We start from the raw sequence: 15,748 nt of genomic DNA on the forward strand, positions 1-15,748 counted from the left end.
ATCACTGTAATGTGCTCTGCGTCAACATTCAATTTGCATTAAAAACAATGTAGATATATTTCACAGATTTTGTTGATTTTATGCTAAAACTCACTCCTGTTAATTAAGAGTCATGTTTGTATAACTAAAACCATGTTGCATCAGATGGGGTAATCCACATTTTCAGTGATTTTATTTGTGTATTATCAGATTTAGAGTTGGAAAACAGAAAGAAATGTAAGGTTATTTAGAGAGTTATAACAAGCATTTAAGGTGGAATAGGCCATAAATGTGTGAAGAAATGGGTCTCACGTTGACACTCTTAAGGCAGTATGCCTGTATTACTAGATTTGGCCACTTGATGGCACTCAACTACCGTTCGGTGCAGCGAAGAAGAGGCGCGTTGAGGGGCTGGGAGGGAAAGCAGCTTTTGAGGAGAAAAGCAAATCTCTCCCCTCAACTGTACCCTGACGTCAGTTTGCTGAAGTAGCTGTGGGCCGTCTCGCTGCGTGTTCTCTCACACTGCGTGTATGTCTGACCGTCAACCGAGGGGAATTAGACGAGTTCGACTCTCAAAAGTTTTTCTCTCTCGCTTGGATCTCATGAAGGGGATGAAATGCTCTTTTTGACGCATTTAAAAGTGGACTAAAAACAGATTTTTTTTCCCCCCACGATGAACACCTGCGCTTTTTTGTTGATTCTTACCGTCCAGATCTACGCCGATGGCATCGAGGGGCCAACAGGTAGGACACATTTTAAGCTCCGTTCTCCTAAATGTGTTTTTAAACTTTGTGCGTGTGGTTAAAACTCATTTGACGGGAAAAGCGAAGGGAGTTCTGCCGCCAGTAACTTTGTACGCACGCTGCTGCTACGAAAGGATGGGACCGTTAAGACTAAACATGAACATATAAAAAACTTTATATTGCTGAAAACTAACTTTTGATTAAGACTTCATGGAGTTAAACTGGATTAGAGACAAGGGGATTTTTTCATACGACCCTAAACAACACATCACGAGTCTGCTGTGCATCACCACTTAGGTAGCATAGGAGGTGTTTGCTCCTCAACGATGACATAAAACTTGTCAATCTGGCAATTTTGATGTTGATATCCTGTGAGTATAGAAGGTAAAATGTTTCTTTTTTTCAGTATGTAATTAAAAAATTTTTTTTTCCAGAATATTTTTCTCAAAAGGTAAAGCATATTTGATCAAAACAGGTAAATAGATTGATCCCTTTCATTCAATTGCATGCCTATAGCAGGGATATTCAACTAAATAGTTTTGGGGGCCACTTTTCCATAAAGCTAAGGATCGGGGTGCCGGACGTCTCCCTTCACTATTAGTCTTGTTTTGTTTATTCCGAAGAACCAGCGTTCTCTATAGTAGTAAATCCTCAGTGCTGAGCTCTGTAGAACTTGCACCTGGCTCGCTGACAACAAGCTATCCATCCACTTGGGTAAAACAGAATCCATCCTGTTTGGGTCCCACATCAAACTTAAGAGAGTCAATGACTTCACCATAAAAGTAGGTGACAGTGTCATCACCAGGAAAGATGAGGTCACCTACCTAGGTTCCATTCTAGAGGCTAACCTTTCCTGTGACAAAATGGCAACCAAGGTAATCAAAAAGGTTAACCAACGAACGAGATTTCTCTACAGAATTTCCTCTCTGGTCAACAAAAGCACCTTGAGGATTCTGGCGGGAACTCTCGTTCAACCCTTTTTCGATTATGCATGCACCTCCTGGTACCCTAGCACCTCCAAAACCCTCAAATCTAAACTCCAAACATCTCAGAACAAGCTAGTCAGGTTACTTCTAGACCTCCACCCCAGATCCCACCTCACTCCTACCCACTTCTTTAAAGTGGGCTGGCTCAAGGTGGAGGACAGAGTTAAACAACTTGCACTGAGCCTAGTCTATAAAATCCGCTACACCTCCCTGATACCGAAGTACATGTCAAACTACTTCCTTAACGTAAATGACCGCCATAACCACAACACCAGGGGGTGCTCCACTAACCACGTTAAACCCAGATTCCGAACTAACAAAGGTCTTAACTCATTCTCTTTCTATGCCACATCAATGTGGAATGCGCTCCCAACAGGTATAAAAGAAAGGGCATCTCTATCCTCCTTCAAAACCGCAATAAAAGTTCACCTCCAGGCAGCTACAACCCTAAACTAACACCCTCCCTGGATTGCTAATAATCAAATGTAAACAATCAAATGCAGATACTTTTTCTTTTTCTTATGCCTTCTGATCTCTCTCTCTCTCTCTCTCTCTCTCTCTCTCTCTCTCTCTCTCTCTCTCTCTCTCTCTCTCTCTCTCTCTCTCTATGTCCACTACTTGATGTCCATACCCCCCCCCCCCCTCCACACCCCTGATTGTAAATAATGTAAATAATTCAATGTGATTATCTTGTGTGATGACTGTATTATGATGATAGTATATATGATAGTATATATCTGTATCATGAATCAATTTAAGTGGACCCCGACTTAAACAAGTTGAAAAACTTATTCGGGTGTTACCATTTAGTGGTCAATTGTACGGAATATGTACTTCACTGTGCAACCTACTAATAAAAGTCTCAATCAATCAATCAATCAAGACATTTGATTTTGGTCTGTTTATTTTGACAGAGTCTGCAACCTTCTATAAAAAACTAGTCAAAGACCATCTCTGTGATAACAACGGGTGGATACTGTTCACATTTTAACCGATACGGTAAAAATTCCTGGTACCTGTGAATCGATACCGGCACTCAACGGTACCAATTTTTGGTACTTTTGTGTGTGTTGATAAATATGAATTTTTTTTAATTTTTTTTAATTTTTTTTATTTTTTTTTATTGCAGCATTTACAAATGAGCTGATTAAGATAACTGCCTTCCATATCTTGTTTTATTATAACATTTCTTTATCTCAATTACAGTTGCAATTCCAGGACGCTAATTGGCAGTAGTGTATACTTTATGGTATGTTGGCTAGTCAGTTCGGTCTTTTGTGGTCTAGTCTTTTGGTTAATACAGTAAGTATTGTACTTTTTATGCACCATCTGTTTAATTTGTAAGGAGCATCTATAGTTTTCATTAATACATTTGGAGGTGTTGAAATTACCATGTAAAATCGCTAATGCTAATCAGTAGCATGTCTATAGCAAAGCCAAATTACGGTATATTAGCAGCAAGGTAGCACTTTAAAAAAAAAAAAGAAAAGTGTGGCTTTACTCGACTTATATTGGAGCGGTTTTTTAGTCAGTTTCTTTGTTGGCATTGAAAATTGCAACATTACCTATGTAGTTTGGCTAAATCGGCTCTCAGTGCTGCTGGAGTGATCACAGAGAGCCAAAGTGCAAAGAGCTGGCTGAGTTTTCCAACCAGGCGTGACGTCACACGCAACCCAGGTCCTGTAACATGGCATGGTTGGATTTTATGGAAATCAGTGGCCAGATGGACCGACAAGATTTGGTCGGTGCCAAAAAAGTACCGGATTCGGTACACATCCCTAATGACAGCACTTTAGTGTTTTTAAGAACCTGCTGCAAAAATGCTAGTCTCTCACTAGTTTTTTGAACTGAACTCGCAGGCCACCAGTAGAATAGCATAAAATGATGACATAGAGAGGACCTAAAATGGAACCTTGAGGAACACCACTAGTATAACTAAAGAAGAAGAAAATGAAATGACTACTGACTGCATTCGAAGTAAACAAACTACAGCAACGCCTTAGTTACATAAATTATATAACAAAATAATGTGTATGTGCCAAAAAGGAGTGAACTTGAGGACTTATCACAAGTTTGGACCCCAGTCTTCTATGTTTGCCAGCAAGGTTAAAATGTCAATGCAAGGATTTTTCAATGTGTTTACAGTGTTCCAAGTTCCTCTATACAATAGGAGCACTCTAGTTTTTTTTTAGGATTTTGCTGCAAAAATGTTTGTCTCACAAGTTTTGAACAACACTTGGGGGGCCAGAATAATGTCCTTACCGGGCCGGATTTGTCCCCCGGGCCACGAGTTAAATAGGTCTGGTGTATCAAGTCACACAGCTTAAAGATTTGAGTTCAAATCTCCCCCTCTGAGTGTCTCTGTGTGGAGTTTGCATCTCCAAAACGTGCAGGTTACGGACAATATTGAGAGTCCAATGAATTATTAAAATGAGAGTGCGGATTGTGAAAGGATATGTCCCCTTTGATTGACAGGTGACCAAAACAGGGTGCACCCCGCCTCCCTACCAAAGTCAGCTGGGACAGGCTCTAGCTCACTCGTGACCAAATGAAAACAGACTGCATTAAAAAATTGATGTATGTTTGTGTAGATTATTTTGTTGCAAACATACTTCTATCCTCCACAACAAGGAATTGGACGTATACATTTTTAAATGTTCAATCAATCAATGTTTATTTATATAGCCCTAAATCACAAGTGTCTCAAAGGGCTGCACAAGCCACAACGACATACTCGGAACAGAGCCCACATAAGGGCAAGGAAAACTCACCCCAGTGGGACGTCGATGTGAATGACTATGAGAAACCTTGGAGAGGACCGCATATGTGGGTAAGCCCCCCCCCCCCCCCCCAGGGGAGACCGAAAGCAATGGATGTCGAGTGGGTCTGACATAGTATTGTGAAAGTCCAGTCCATAGTGGATCTAACATAATAGTGAGAGTCCAGTCCATAGTGGGGCCAGCAGGAAACCATCCGGAGCGGAGACGGGTCAGCAGCGCAGAGATGTCCCCAACCGATGCAAAAGCGAGCGGTCCACCCCCGGTCCCGACTTTGGACAGCCGGCACTTCATCCATGGCCACCAGACCTGTGTAACTCCCCCTCCACAAGGGAGAGGTGGGCAGAGGAGAAAGAAAAGAAACAGCAGATCAACTGGTCTAAAAGGGGGGTCTATTTAAAGGCTAGAGTATACAAATGAGTTTTAAGATGGGACTTAAATGCTTCTACTGAGGTAGCATCTCTAACTGTTACCGGGAGGGCATTCCATAGTATTGGAGCCCAAATAGAAAACGCTCTATAGCCCGCATACTTCTTTTTGGCTCTGGGAATCAATAATAAGCCGGAGTTCTTTGAACGCAGATTTCTTGCCGGGACATATGGTACAATACAATCGTCACATTTCCCCCTAACATGACTGATATTAACCCTTCAGACAAAACAATCAGGCAGAGGACAATTGCAGCAGTTCATGTGTTATATATAGGATGGAACATTGGCACTCAAACAAATCTACGGGTGACGTTGTGTTGTCTGTACGTACTTTCATCGGCACATTAGCTGCATCCATGGGGTCTCCTGTACATGGCCGAGTGCCCGCCTCTCTGATTCCGATCTTGCCTTCTCCCTTTCTCCTCCAACCCGCATGAGGAGAACACAGCCTTGACTCCCTCAATTCACTGGGTGTCTCATTTGATTAACACTGTTTTGCATGAAGACCACACCTTCACCTTGACTGCTGAGAAACAGTTCAGCCTTGGCTCTCCGCGGGGGATTGTTTGCCTTTTTCCACTCGATCAAATCCATATTTTCCAGAACTCCTGCTTCTGCTAGGCTAGGTCCCGCCTGTCAGTTTGGAGGAAGATCAATTATTAGCAGCCTTTGAAATGTGAAGTCTGTCTGCTATACTAGGCTGATTCTAGTCAGGTAGATAAGAAGACCTGTATAAAAAAAACTCAAACCGAAAGAGGTTATGAGCATGAAAGGCCTGTGTGTTTTTAAAGTTTGAAGCCCAATCTGTCTGTCAATTGGGAGTATAATAAATGTTTACTAACCATCTGTCAAAGAACCCAGTGGTATCAATACATTTTGCAATTATCCAGTCTCGCATTCCATAGTTCATGTACAAACCCCGTTTCCATATGAGTTGGGGAATTGTGTTAGATGTAAATATAAACGGAATACAATGATTTGCGAATCATTTTCAACCCATATTCAGTTGAATATGCTACAAAGACAACATATTTGATGTTCAAACTGATAAACATTTATTTTTTGCAAATAATCATTAACTTTAGAATTTGATGCCAGCAACACGTGACAAAGAAGTTGGGAAAGGTGGCAATAAATACTGATAAAGTTGAGGAATGCTCATCAAACACTTATTTGGAACATCCCACAGGTGAACAGGCAAATTGGGAACAGGTGGGTGCCATGATTGAGTATAAAAGTAGATTCCATGAAATGCTCAGTCATTCACAAACAAGGATGGGGCGAGGGTCACCACTTTGTCAACAAATGCGTGAGCAAATTGTTGAACAATTTAAGAGAAACCTTTCTCAACCAGCTATTGCAAGGAATTTAGGGATTTCACCATCTACGGTCCGTAATATCATCAAAGGGTTCAGAGAATCTGGAGAAATCACTGCACGTAAGCAGCTAAGCCTGTGACCTTCGATCCATCAGGCTGTACTGCATCAACAAGCGACATCAGTGTGTAAAGGATATCACCACATGGGCTCAGGAACACTTCAGAAACCCACTGTCAGTAACTACAGTTGGTCGCTACATCTGTAAGTGCAAGTTAAAACTCTCCTATGCAAGGCGAAAACCGTTTATCAACAACACCCAGAAACGCCGTCGGCTTCGCTGGGCCTGAGCTCATCTAAGATGGACTGATACAAAGTGTAAAACTGTTCTGTGGTCTCACTAGTCCACATTTCAAATTGTTTTTGGAAACTGTGGACGTCGTGTCCTCCGTACCAAAGAGGAAAAGAACCATCCGGATTGTTATAGGCGCAAAGTTGAAAAGCCAGCATCTGTGATGGTATGGAGGTGTATTAGTGCCCAAGACATGGGTAACTTACACATCTGTGAAGGCGCCATTAATGCTGAAAGGTACATACAGGTTTTGGAGCAACATATGTTGCCATCCAAGCAACGTTACCATGGACGCCCCTGCTTATTTCAGCAAGACAATGCCAAGCCACGTGTTACATCAACGTGGCTTCATAGTAAAAGAGTGCGGGTACTAGACTGGCCTGCCTGTAGTCCAGACCTGTCTCCCATTGAACATGTGTGGCGCATTATGAAGCCTAAAATACCACAACGAAGTTGAACAACTTAAGCTGTACATCAAGCAAGAATGGGAAATAATTCCACCTGAGAAGCTTAAAAAATGTGTCTCCTCAGTTCCCAAACGTTTACTGAGTGTTGTTAAAAGGAAAGGCCATGTAACACAATGGTGAACATGGCCTTTCCTAACTACTTTGGCACGTGTTGCAGCCATGAAATTCTAAGTTAATCATTATTTGCAAAAAAAAAAAAAAGTTTATGAGTTTGAACATCAAATATCTTGTCTTTGTAGTGCATTCAATTGAATATGGGTTGAAAATGATTTGCAAATCATTGTATTCCGTTTATATTTACATCTAACACAATTTCCCAACTCATAAGGAAACAGGGTTTGTAGAATACAGTTAAAATTCAAACGTCAAACATAATCCATTGAGAGAAGATCAACCTCTGATGTTTAACCAATTTCAAAATCGGCTTTTGTCCATAGGAAGTAAGAAGTAATGCAACCGAAAAATAATTTGTTCCTGGGTCAAACTGTTGCCATCCTACAACCTTTATCAACTGCACACAGAAGATTTTAAGTTAAAATTGAGCAATTTAGACAATAGGGCTTCAACCATTAATTGATTTAACCTCTTAAGGCCCAAGCTGTTTGTTTACATGCTTTTTTTTTTATTTCTCTTTGCTATTTGGGCTTATTGGACCCTAATTAAAATAAAAACTAAAAATTATCTTTTAATATGATGTACTTAGTCCATAAGTACACAAACGTGTACTTCATGTGTAGTGACATGCAAATTTATTTTTTTTACACTTTTTTTTTTCCAAATTCGATTGTATGTTATACTCTTCTGACACCACCAGATAGCAGTATATGTGTCCATATGTCGGCATAAGACCCCAATTCAGTAGTGTACACAATTTTGGAAATAAGAGCTATAAGGTGCTGTCCACACATGTGGCCATTAAGGCCTTTAGAGGTTAAAAAGTACTTTGATTTATATTCTGTTGCTTTGATTAATGGTTTAAGTGTAACTAATATTAATAAATAAAATACAGACCACAAAGAGTGCCAGAAACTTTAAATGTGAGCACATAGTTTCTGCTTGGCTGCTGAAAAAGAGAGCACATGAGAGCGGTGGTGTGTGGGAGATCTCTGTGGCGGTGAACAGCTGAGAGATTTGTATTTTTTATTTAAGAATGCACATATTAAATCTGCAGTTTCAATTATGTACTCTTAATAAGAAAAAGCTGCTCTAAATAACACACTAATTGCCAATTAGTCCCAGCTTTACACAAATTGCAGAACCTCGTACGCATAGTTTGAATCTTTCTTTGTCCAGTAATGAGATTCCTAACATTTGGAAATCTGCATATGTTTTACCTTTGTTGAAAGGAGGAGATCCCACTGCTGTTATTAACAATAGACCCATCTCCAAGTTACGCGTCCTAGCTTAAGTTTTTGAAAAGTTTCTTAGTGAACAACTTAAATAATTTTTAGACACCAATGGCCTGCTTTCTGAACATCAATCAGGTTTTAGAAAGAGACATAGCACCATAATTGCTGCTATCAAAGTTGTAAATTACATTATTGAAGCATTGGATTGCAAAAAATATTGTGCAGCTCTATTTATCGACCTGTCAAAAGTAGGGATGTCCGATAATGGCTTTTTGCCGATATCCGATATTCCGATATTGTCCAACTGTTAATTACTGATACCGATATCAACCGATACCGATATCAACCGATATATACAGTCGTGGAATTAACACATTATTATGCCTAATTTGGACAACCAGGTATGGTGAAGATAAGGTCCTTTTTTAAAAAATTAATAAAATAAAATAAGATAAATAAATTAAAAACATTTGCTTGAATAAAAAAGAAAGTAAAACAATATAAAAACAGTTACATAGAAACTAGTAGTTAATGAAAATGAGTAAAATTAACTGTTAAAGGCTAGTACTATTAGTGGACCAGCAGCACGCACAATCATGTGTGCTTACGGAGTGTATCCCTTGCAGACTGTATTGTTATATATTGATATATAATGTAGGAACCAGAATATTAATAACAGAAAGAAACGACCCTTTTGTGTGAATGGGGGAGGGAGTTTTTTTTGGGTTAGTGTACTAATTGTAAGTGTATCTTGTGTTTTTTATGTTGATTTAATAAAATTTTTTTAAAAACCCCCAAAAAAACCGATACCGATAATAAAAAAAACCGATACCGATAATTTCCGATATTACATTTTAAAGCATTTATCGGCCGATAATATCGGCAGGCCGATATTATCGGACATTTCTAGTCAAAAGCATTTGATACGGTCGACCGTATCATTTTGACAGACAGACTGAACAGGATTGGCCTATCTCAGCATGCTGTAAAGTGTTTTTCTAATTACCTGTCCAATACAACCCAATGCGTTCAGTTTGCTGGATCCTCTTCGTCTTTTCTCCCTATATTGAATGGTGTACCGCAGGGTTCCATATTAGGTCTGTTGTTGTTTTCCATTTATGTAAATAATCTCTGTGATATTGTGTCAGATGCTGCGTTCCACTTTTATGCTGATGACGCGATCATATATTGTTCATCCCCCATTGTTGTGCGGACCTTTGAGGTCCTGCAGTCAGCCTTTGATGTTGTTCAGTCCCAGCCGACTCAGCTGAGTCTCGTGACAAAAATCTAAGGTGGTGTTATTTTCAAATGGCAAACGATTGCCATAGAACACTCCAAAAATATTAACTGCTTATAGGGTTGAACTTGAAATGGTTACAACATTTAAGTATTTGGATTTTGTCACTGATGAGAACTTGTCTATTAAATATCACATTGAAAAACTTGTGGTTAAATTTAAAATTAAATTGGGATTTTCCTATTTTTCCCTACAAGTTAGGACACACTTGATGCTAACCACTTGTATGCCTTTGCTAGATTTTGGAGAGTTGCTTTTTATGAATGCACCCGACACTTATTTGAAAAAAATGGACACTATATATCAGGGGTCACCAACCTTTTTGAAACCAAGGGCTACTTCTTGGGTACTGATTAATGCGAAGGGCTACCAGTTAGATACACACTTAAATAAATTGCCAGAAGTAACCAATTTGCTCAATTTACCTTTAACTCTGTTATTATTAATAATTAATGATATTTATCTTTGTGGAAACACTGATCATCTTAATGATTTCTCACAATAAATATATATACAAACAGATAAATATCAATATGCAACACTTTATTTATATATTTTCTCTAAGTGCACATTTTTCAAATTGAACATTTTCAAATGATCACTTCTAAGACAGTCTTGTGAAATCACAATATCCCATTTTAACTAGCTAGCCACTAACATTTTTTAACAAATCATGAATTACTTTGCACCATGTTTGTACAAATAATAACTCATGTAAAATACAAAAGTAAACTCTCAAATTTTTAAATCATGTCACACTTTGAACTGGACACCAAATCTGTTATCTGTTTCTTTGTCAGTTAGTGGGAAGCCTGGCATTGCATGCTGTTAACTAGTGTGTTGTACTCTGGTGTGTAACTTGACACTGCAACTCTGAGTGAGTCTTGCAGATGTGCATCAGTGAGGCGTGTTCTGTGTTTGTTCTTGATGATGTTCATGTCAGAAAAGGCTGATTCACAAAGATAAGATTTTCCCTCATTGTTTGCGGAACCTTCTTAATCTTTTGGATATATTTTCACAGCAATCTGGCCTTAAGCTTAATTATGATAAATGTAAAATGTTAAGGATCGGAAATCTAAAGGGAACGTCCTTTCGAATGGAATGCAAAGTGCCTGTTTTGTGGACAGATGGACCAGTTAACATACATGGTGTTGTTGTCCCAGAAAATCTGGAAGATCTAGGCTCAGTAAATTATGATAATCGACTAAGAAAGCTGGACAAAATTATGCAATTATGGAAAGGGAAATCCCTAACCTTGTATGGTAAAATGTCTATTGCCAACTTGTTAATTATTCCTCAATTTATTTATTAGTTTTTGTCATTACCAGCTCCATCACAAAACTTTTTTAAGATTTATGAGCGGAGGGTCTTCGATTTTGTCTGGAACGGCAAACCAGAAAAGATTAAAAGAAAGGTTTTGTACAAAGAGTATGAATATGGGGGCCTGAAACTTCTCAACCTTGAAGCTATGTGTCTGTCTTTAAAAGCATCAATTGTTCCAAAGATGTATTTAAACATTGAGTGGTACACAAATGTCCTGTTGGACAAAACATGTACTGTATCAAAATAAATTGTATCCTTTTTTACAAGTGATCCCCTCCCAGAGAGTCTGCTGGGAAACATGGCGGGGTTCATAAAGTGAAGTGAAGTGAAGTGAATTACATTTATATAGCGCTTTTTCTCAAGTGACTCAAAGCGCTTTACATAGTGAAACCCAATATCTAAGTTACATTCAAACCAGTGTGGGTGGCACTGGGAGCAGGTGGGTAAAGTGTCTTGCCCAAGGACACAACGGCAGTGACTAGGATGGCGGAAGCGGGGATCGAACCTGCAACCCTCAAGTTGCTGGCACGGCCGCTCTACCAACCGAGCTATACCGGTTATATATAAAGGAAACAATCCACTCATAGTGGTGTTTTCAATTTTATGTGCCAGAAAAAAGAGACAATATTTTGCAGTAGTTAATATGGATGAACTCTAATATTGTAATAGATGGAAAGCCTTTCTTTTGGAAAAATATGTTTGAAAGAGGAATCATTTTTGTCAATGATATTATCAATGAGAATGGTAAAATTATGAAGTATGATGAATTTAGAGCTATGTATGGTGATGCTTGCTCAAGCTTTTCATTTTATCAACTAACTGGAGTAATTGGGAAAAGATGGAAACAAATAATTAATTATGGAACTACTAAATTATTAGTTTGTAAACCTCTAATAAGAAATTCTAGTTGGCAAAAAGGAACTAAAATAAATAGAAAAATATATAGTTTTTATTTAATAAAGAAATCTTTGAAGGCTGCCTCATACAACACAAATGGAAAATGGGAGGACTTTTTTGACTGCCCGTTGCCATGGGATGCCATATTCAAACTAATCTATAAAACCACTATCGATGTGCAAAATCGTTATTTTCAAATTAAAATTATTTATAACTTCTTACCCACAGGGAAAATGTTAAAATTATGGAATATGACAGAGTCAGATGATTGCCGATTTTGTTGTCAGGAGCCTGAATCCACCCTGCATTTGTTTTGGTATTGTCATATTGTGTCTTTGTTTTGGGTGGAAGTTGAAAAAATGTGTTTAAGGATTGGTTTGTTTATGAAGCTTAATGTGGTTTCTGTTATTTTAGGAGAGTTCATTGACAATCATGATTTAGTCAATGTAATTATAGTACTCGGTAAAATGTTTATTTTTAAGGCCAAAAACAGATATTCACTTAGTATTACTTTCTTTAAAAAAATTATTCAGTATTTTCTAATTTTAGAAAGTTACATGGTTGAAAACGATAATGATGCCAAAAAACATTAAAAAAAAGATGAGAAGTCCTCAAAGGCTTATTTTGAAAGTATAATTATGTTTATAGATTATATGATATCTGTTGTTGTGTTCCCTAATTTGAGTGACCTGGACATAATCTGGACTGTACATAAATGCTTATTTTGAAAATGTAATTTTGTTTATAAATTATATGCAATCTGTTGTGTTCCCTAATTTTTTTCTGTGTACCGGTACATGAATGAAGGTGTGTGTTGCTGAGTCCGACTTGGACATTATCTGGACTGGGCCTGGTTTAAAAAACCCTTTAAACAAATCTAATTTCATTGACAACCTGGTCTGTTGAAGATAAGGCCCTTTTTAAAAAAATTTAACAAAATAAGATAAATAAATAAAAAACATTTTCTTGGAAAAAAAAGAAAGTAAAACAATATAAAAATAATTACATAAAAAATAGTAATTAATGAAAATGTTAGTGGACCAGCAGCCTATACAATCATGTGTGCTTCAGGGACTGTGTCCCTTGCAGATGTGTTGTCTATGTTGTGGGAACCAGAATATTGGTAGCAGAAAGAAATAACCCCTTTTGTGTGAGTGGGTGTGGATGAGTGTGCATGGGGGAGGTTGTTTGGGTTGATGCACTGATTGAAAGTGTATCTTGTGTTTTTTCTATGTAGATTTAATTTAAAAAAAAAAAAAAAAAAAAAAAACATTTTTTTTTTTAGAACAGGCCCGCGGGCGACTCATCTGGTCCTTACGGGCGACCTGGTGCCCGCGGGCACCGCGTTGGTGACCCCTGCTATATATCATTGCGCCTTATGTTTTATTACTGGTTGTGGCAACCTTGTCCACGATTGCACTTTATATGCAAAGACACACTGTTCATCTTTATTACTACGCAGATTTTCTCGATGGTTGTGTTTTATATATAAATAACTTCTTGGTCTGGTTCCCCCTTATTCGTGGTCTTTTATGTTTAGAGATTCCAGTCTTTACGGCTTAAGGTCACAGGACATACCTAGCATGTTTGTTCCTCGAGCCAACCACAAATATTAGAAAAAAAAATATTTCAGATATGCTGCTCCATGGTCATGGAGTAATTTACAGAAGGATCTGAGGTTACCTGAGCTGATCACTTAGGGGGAATTTCAGTCCATTTTAAAAGAATCGGGAAACTGTTTCTATTCGGTATTGTACTTGTTTTTAAGGTGTTTTTACTGAAACATTTTAAACATTGTTTTGACCTAGCACATGTTTTTATGTTAATATATGTAAGTAATTTATTTTTTAATTGTGGTTTGTGACTGCTGCTGTTTTTGTTGTTTTTATATGTATTTCTGCAACTTTGTCTTGCTGCCCTCTTGGCCAGGTCACTCTTGGAAAATAGATTTTAATCTCAATGAGTTTTACCTGGTTAAATAAAGGATAATGATTGATTGATTGATTGAAAGCGGTCACAACCATGAGTAAAGGCGGAACCATGTAGGTGCGAATCAGAAACAGAAAATACCTAAATAAAAGACAACACATCCAACCAATTTACTAAAATTAAACCAATCCTCACATATTATGCGCTGCCTCACAACTTTGTCCAACTTTCCCACACATTTTGGGCAATTAGCATCATTTATGCTAATGGGATTTGTCACTGAGCAGCCCTCAAACTAGCACGTCAACTGTAATCAAAACCTATGTTTGTTTCTTTTGTAGACAAAGCAGGACAGCAATGTGTAACAATATATCAACTACTATTCCTCAAAGGCACAAATGTTGTTCGCCCGCATAGCTCAGACCCACTTCCTGTTCCCGTCTACAGCGCTGAGACTATTGGGTAATGTAGTATATAAACATTTGTCAACACACCGGCGTCCTCACTGCCTGTAGATCAGATTTAACCTGTATATGTCAGGGTAAGAAGACAATAAACATTTTATTTACAATGCTGAACTACTAAAGGGGTATGGCATTGGTATCTAATAATAGAAAAGCGCTATATAAAATCTAATCCATTATTATTATTATTATTTATCTGACAGACATGTTGAAGTGTGATGATAATCTCTCATTTACCAACAAAATTTACCGGTACAGATAGATTTCAACAGTCCAAAATTGTTCAGAATGTGAGGGAGTGAGTATGTTGGAACATAAATGAATAGTAAAGATGGACAAACACTTTTCAAGCGTAAAACATACAGGAAAAATGTCTGCACCTTGTGGACAACAGAGCAGACAGCAGACAATAAGGAAGCTTTTGGTGGTATTTATTTTGGTGAATACAATTAAATATTGCAATTATTACTTATAATTAGGGATGTCAGATAATGGCTTTTTTGCCGATATCCGATATTCCGATATTGTCCAACTCTTAATTACCGATATCAACCGATACAGATATATACAGTCGTGGAATTAACACATTATTATGCCTAATTTGGATAACCAGGTACGGTGAACATAAGGTCCTTTTTTAAAAAATGTAACAACATAAAATAAGATAAATTAATTAAAAACATTTTCTTGAATTAGAAAGAAAGTAAAACAATATAAAAACAGTTACATAGAAACTAGTAATTAATGAAAATGAATAAAATTAACTGTTAAAGGTTAGTACTATTAGTGGACCAGCAGCACACAAAATCACGTGTACTTACGGACTGTATCCCTTGCAGACTGTATTGATATATATTGATATATAATGTAGGAACCAGAATATTAATAACAGAAAGAAACAACCCTTTTGTGTGAATGAGTGTAAATGGGGGAGGGAGGTTTTTTGGGTTGGTGCACTAATTGTAAGTGTATCTTGTGTTTTTTATGTTGATTTAATTTTTTTTTTAAAACCCCCACCAAAAAAACGATACCGATAATTTAAAAAAACAATACCGATAATTTCCGATATTACATTTTAAAGCATTTATCGGCCGATAATATCGGCAGGTCGATATTATCGGACATCTCTACTTATAATTAATTAAAACAGTTCAGTAATTTGAAAATGAGTTTTGAGCATGTGCTTTAACTGCCATCTAATTCCTACTTTTAAGTCTGTGCGATTTATACGAAGTCAACCATCTATGCAATTGTTTTTGTTGTTGTTGAAACTCTGTGCTTTTTGAGGTTAAGGTTAAAAGAACACCTATAATGTTGATAACAAAATTCATAAAACCAAACATTTATTAAATGTTATTGGAAAAAAACCCTCAAAACATTGCAACTTTTGCAGCAACTTTCTGAAAAAGCTGATGCGAATTCAGGCAATTCGGGGCGT

General features: G+C 37.6%; 1 protein-coding gene across 4 annotated transcripts in view; it reads left to right on the top strand.

The window, feature by feature from the left end:
- The first annotated feature begins 347 nt into the window (after positions 1-347).
- The window catches only part of ptprub (protein tyrosine phosphatase receptor type Ub), a 528,033-nt gene continuing 512,632 nt past the window's right edge, over positions 348-15,748 (top strand). For 3 of the 4 annotated variants that reach the window (XM_062063250.1, XM_062063251.1, XM_062063252.1), the window contains exon 1: positions 349-722. In XM_062063250.1, the coding sequence (XP_061919234.1) occupies positions 653-722 (70 nt within the window). In that variant the 5' untranslated portion in view covers positions 349-652. Of the gene's footprint in view, positions 723-15,748 lie in introns of all 4 variants that reach the window. The other variant, XM_062063249.1, reaches the window with a different exon arrangement.

This window comes from Entelurus aequoreus, linkage group LG11, assembly GCF_033978785.1.
Source record: "Entelurus aequoreus isolate RoL-2023_Sb linkage group LG11, RoL_Eaeq_v1.1, whole genome shotgun sequence".
Classification (NCBI taxonomy): Eukaryota; Metazoa; Chordata; class Actinopteri; order Syngnathiformes; family Syngnathidae; genus Entelurus; species Entelurus aequoreus.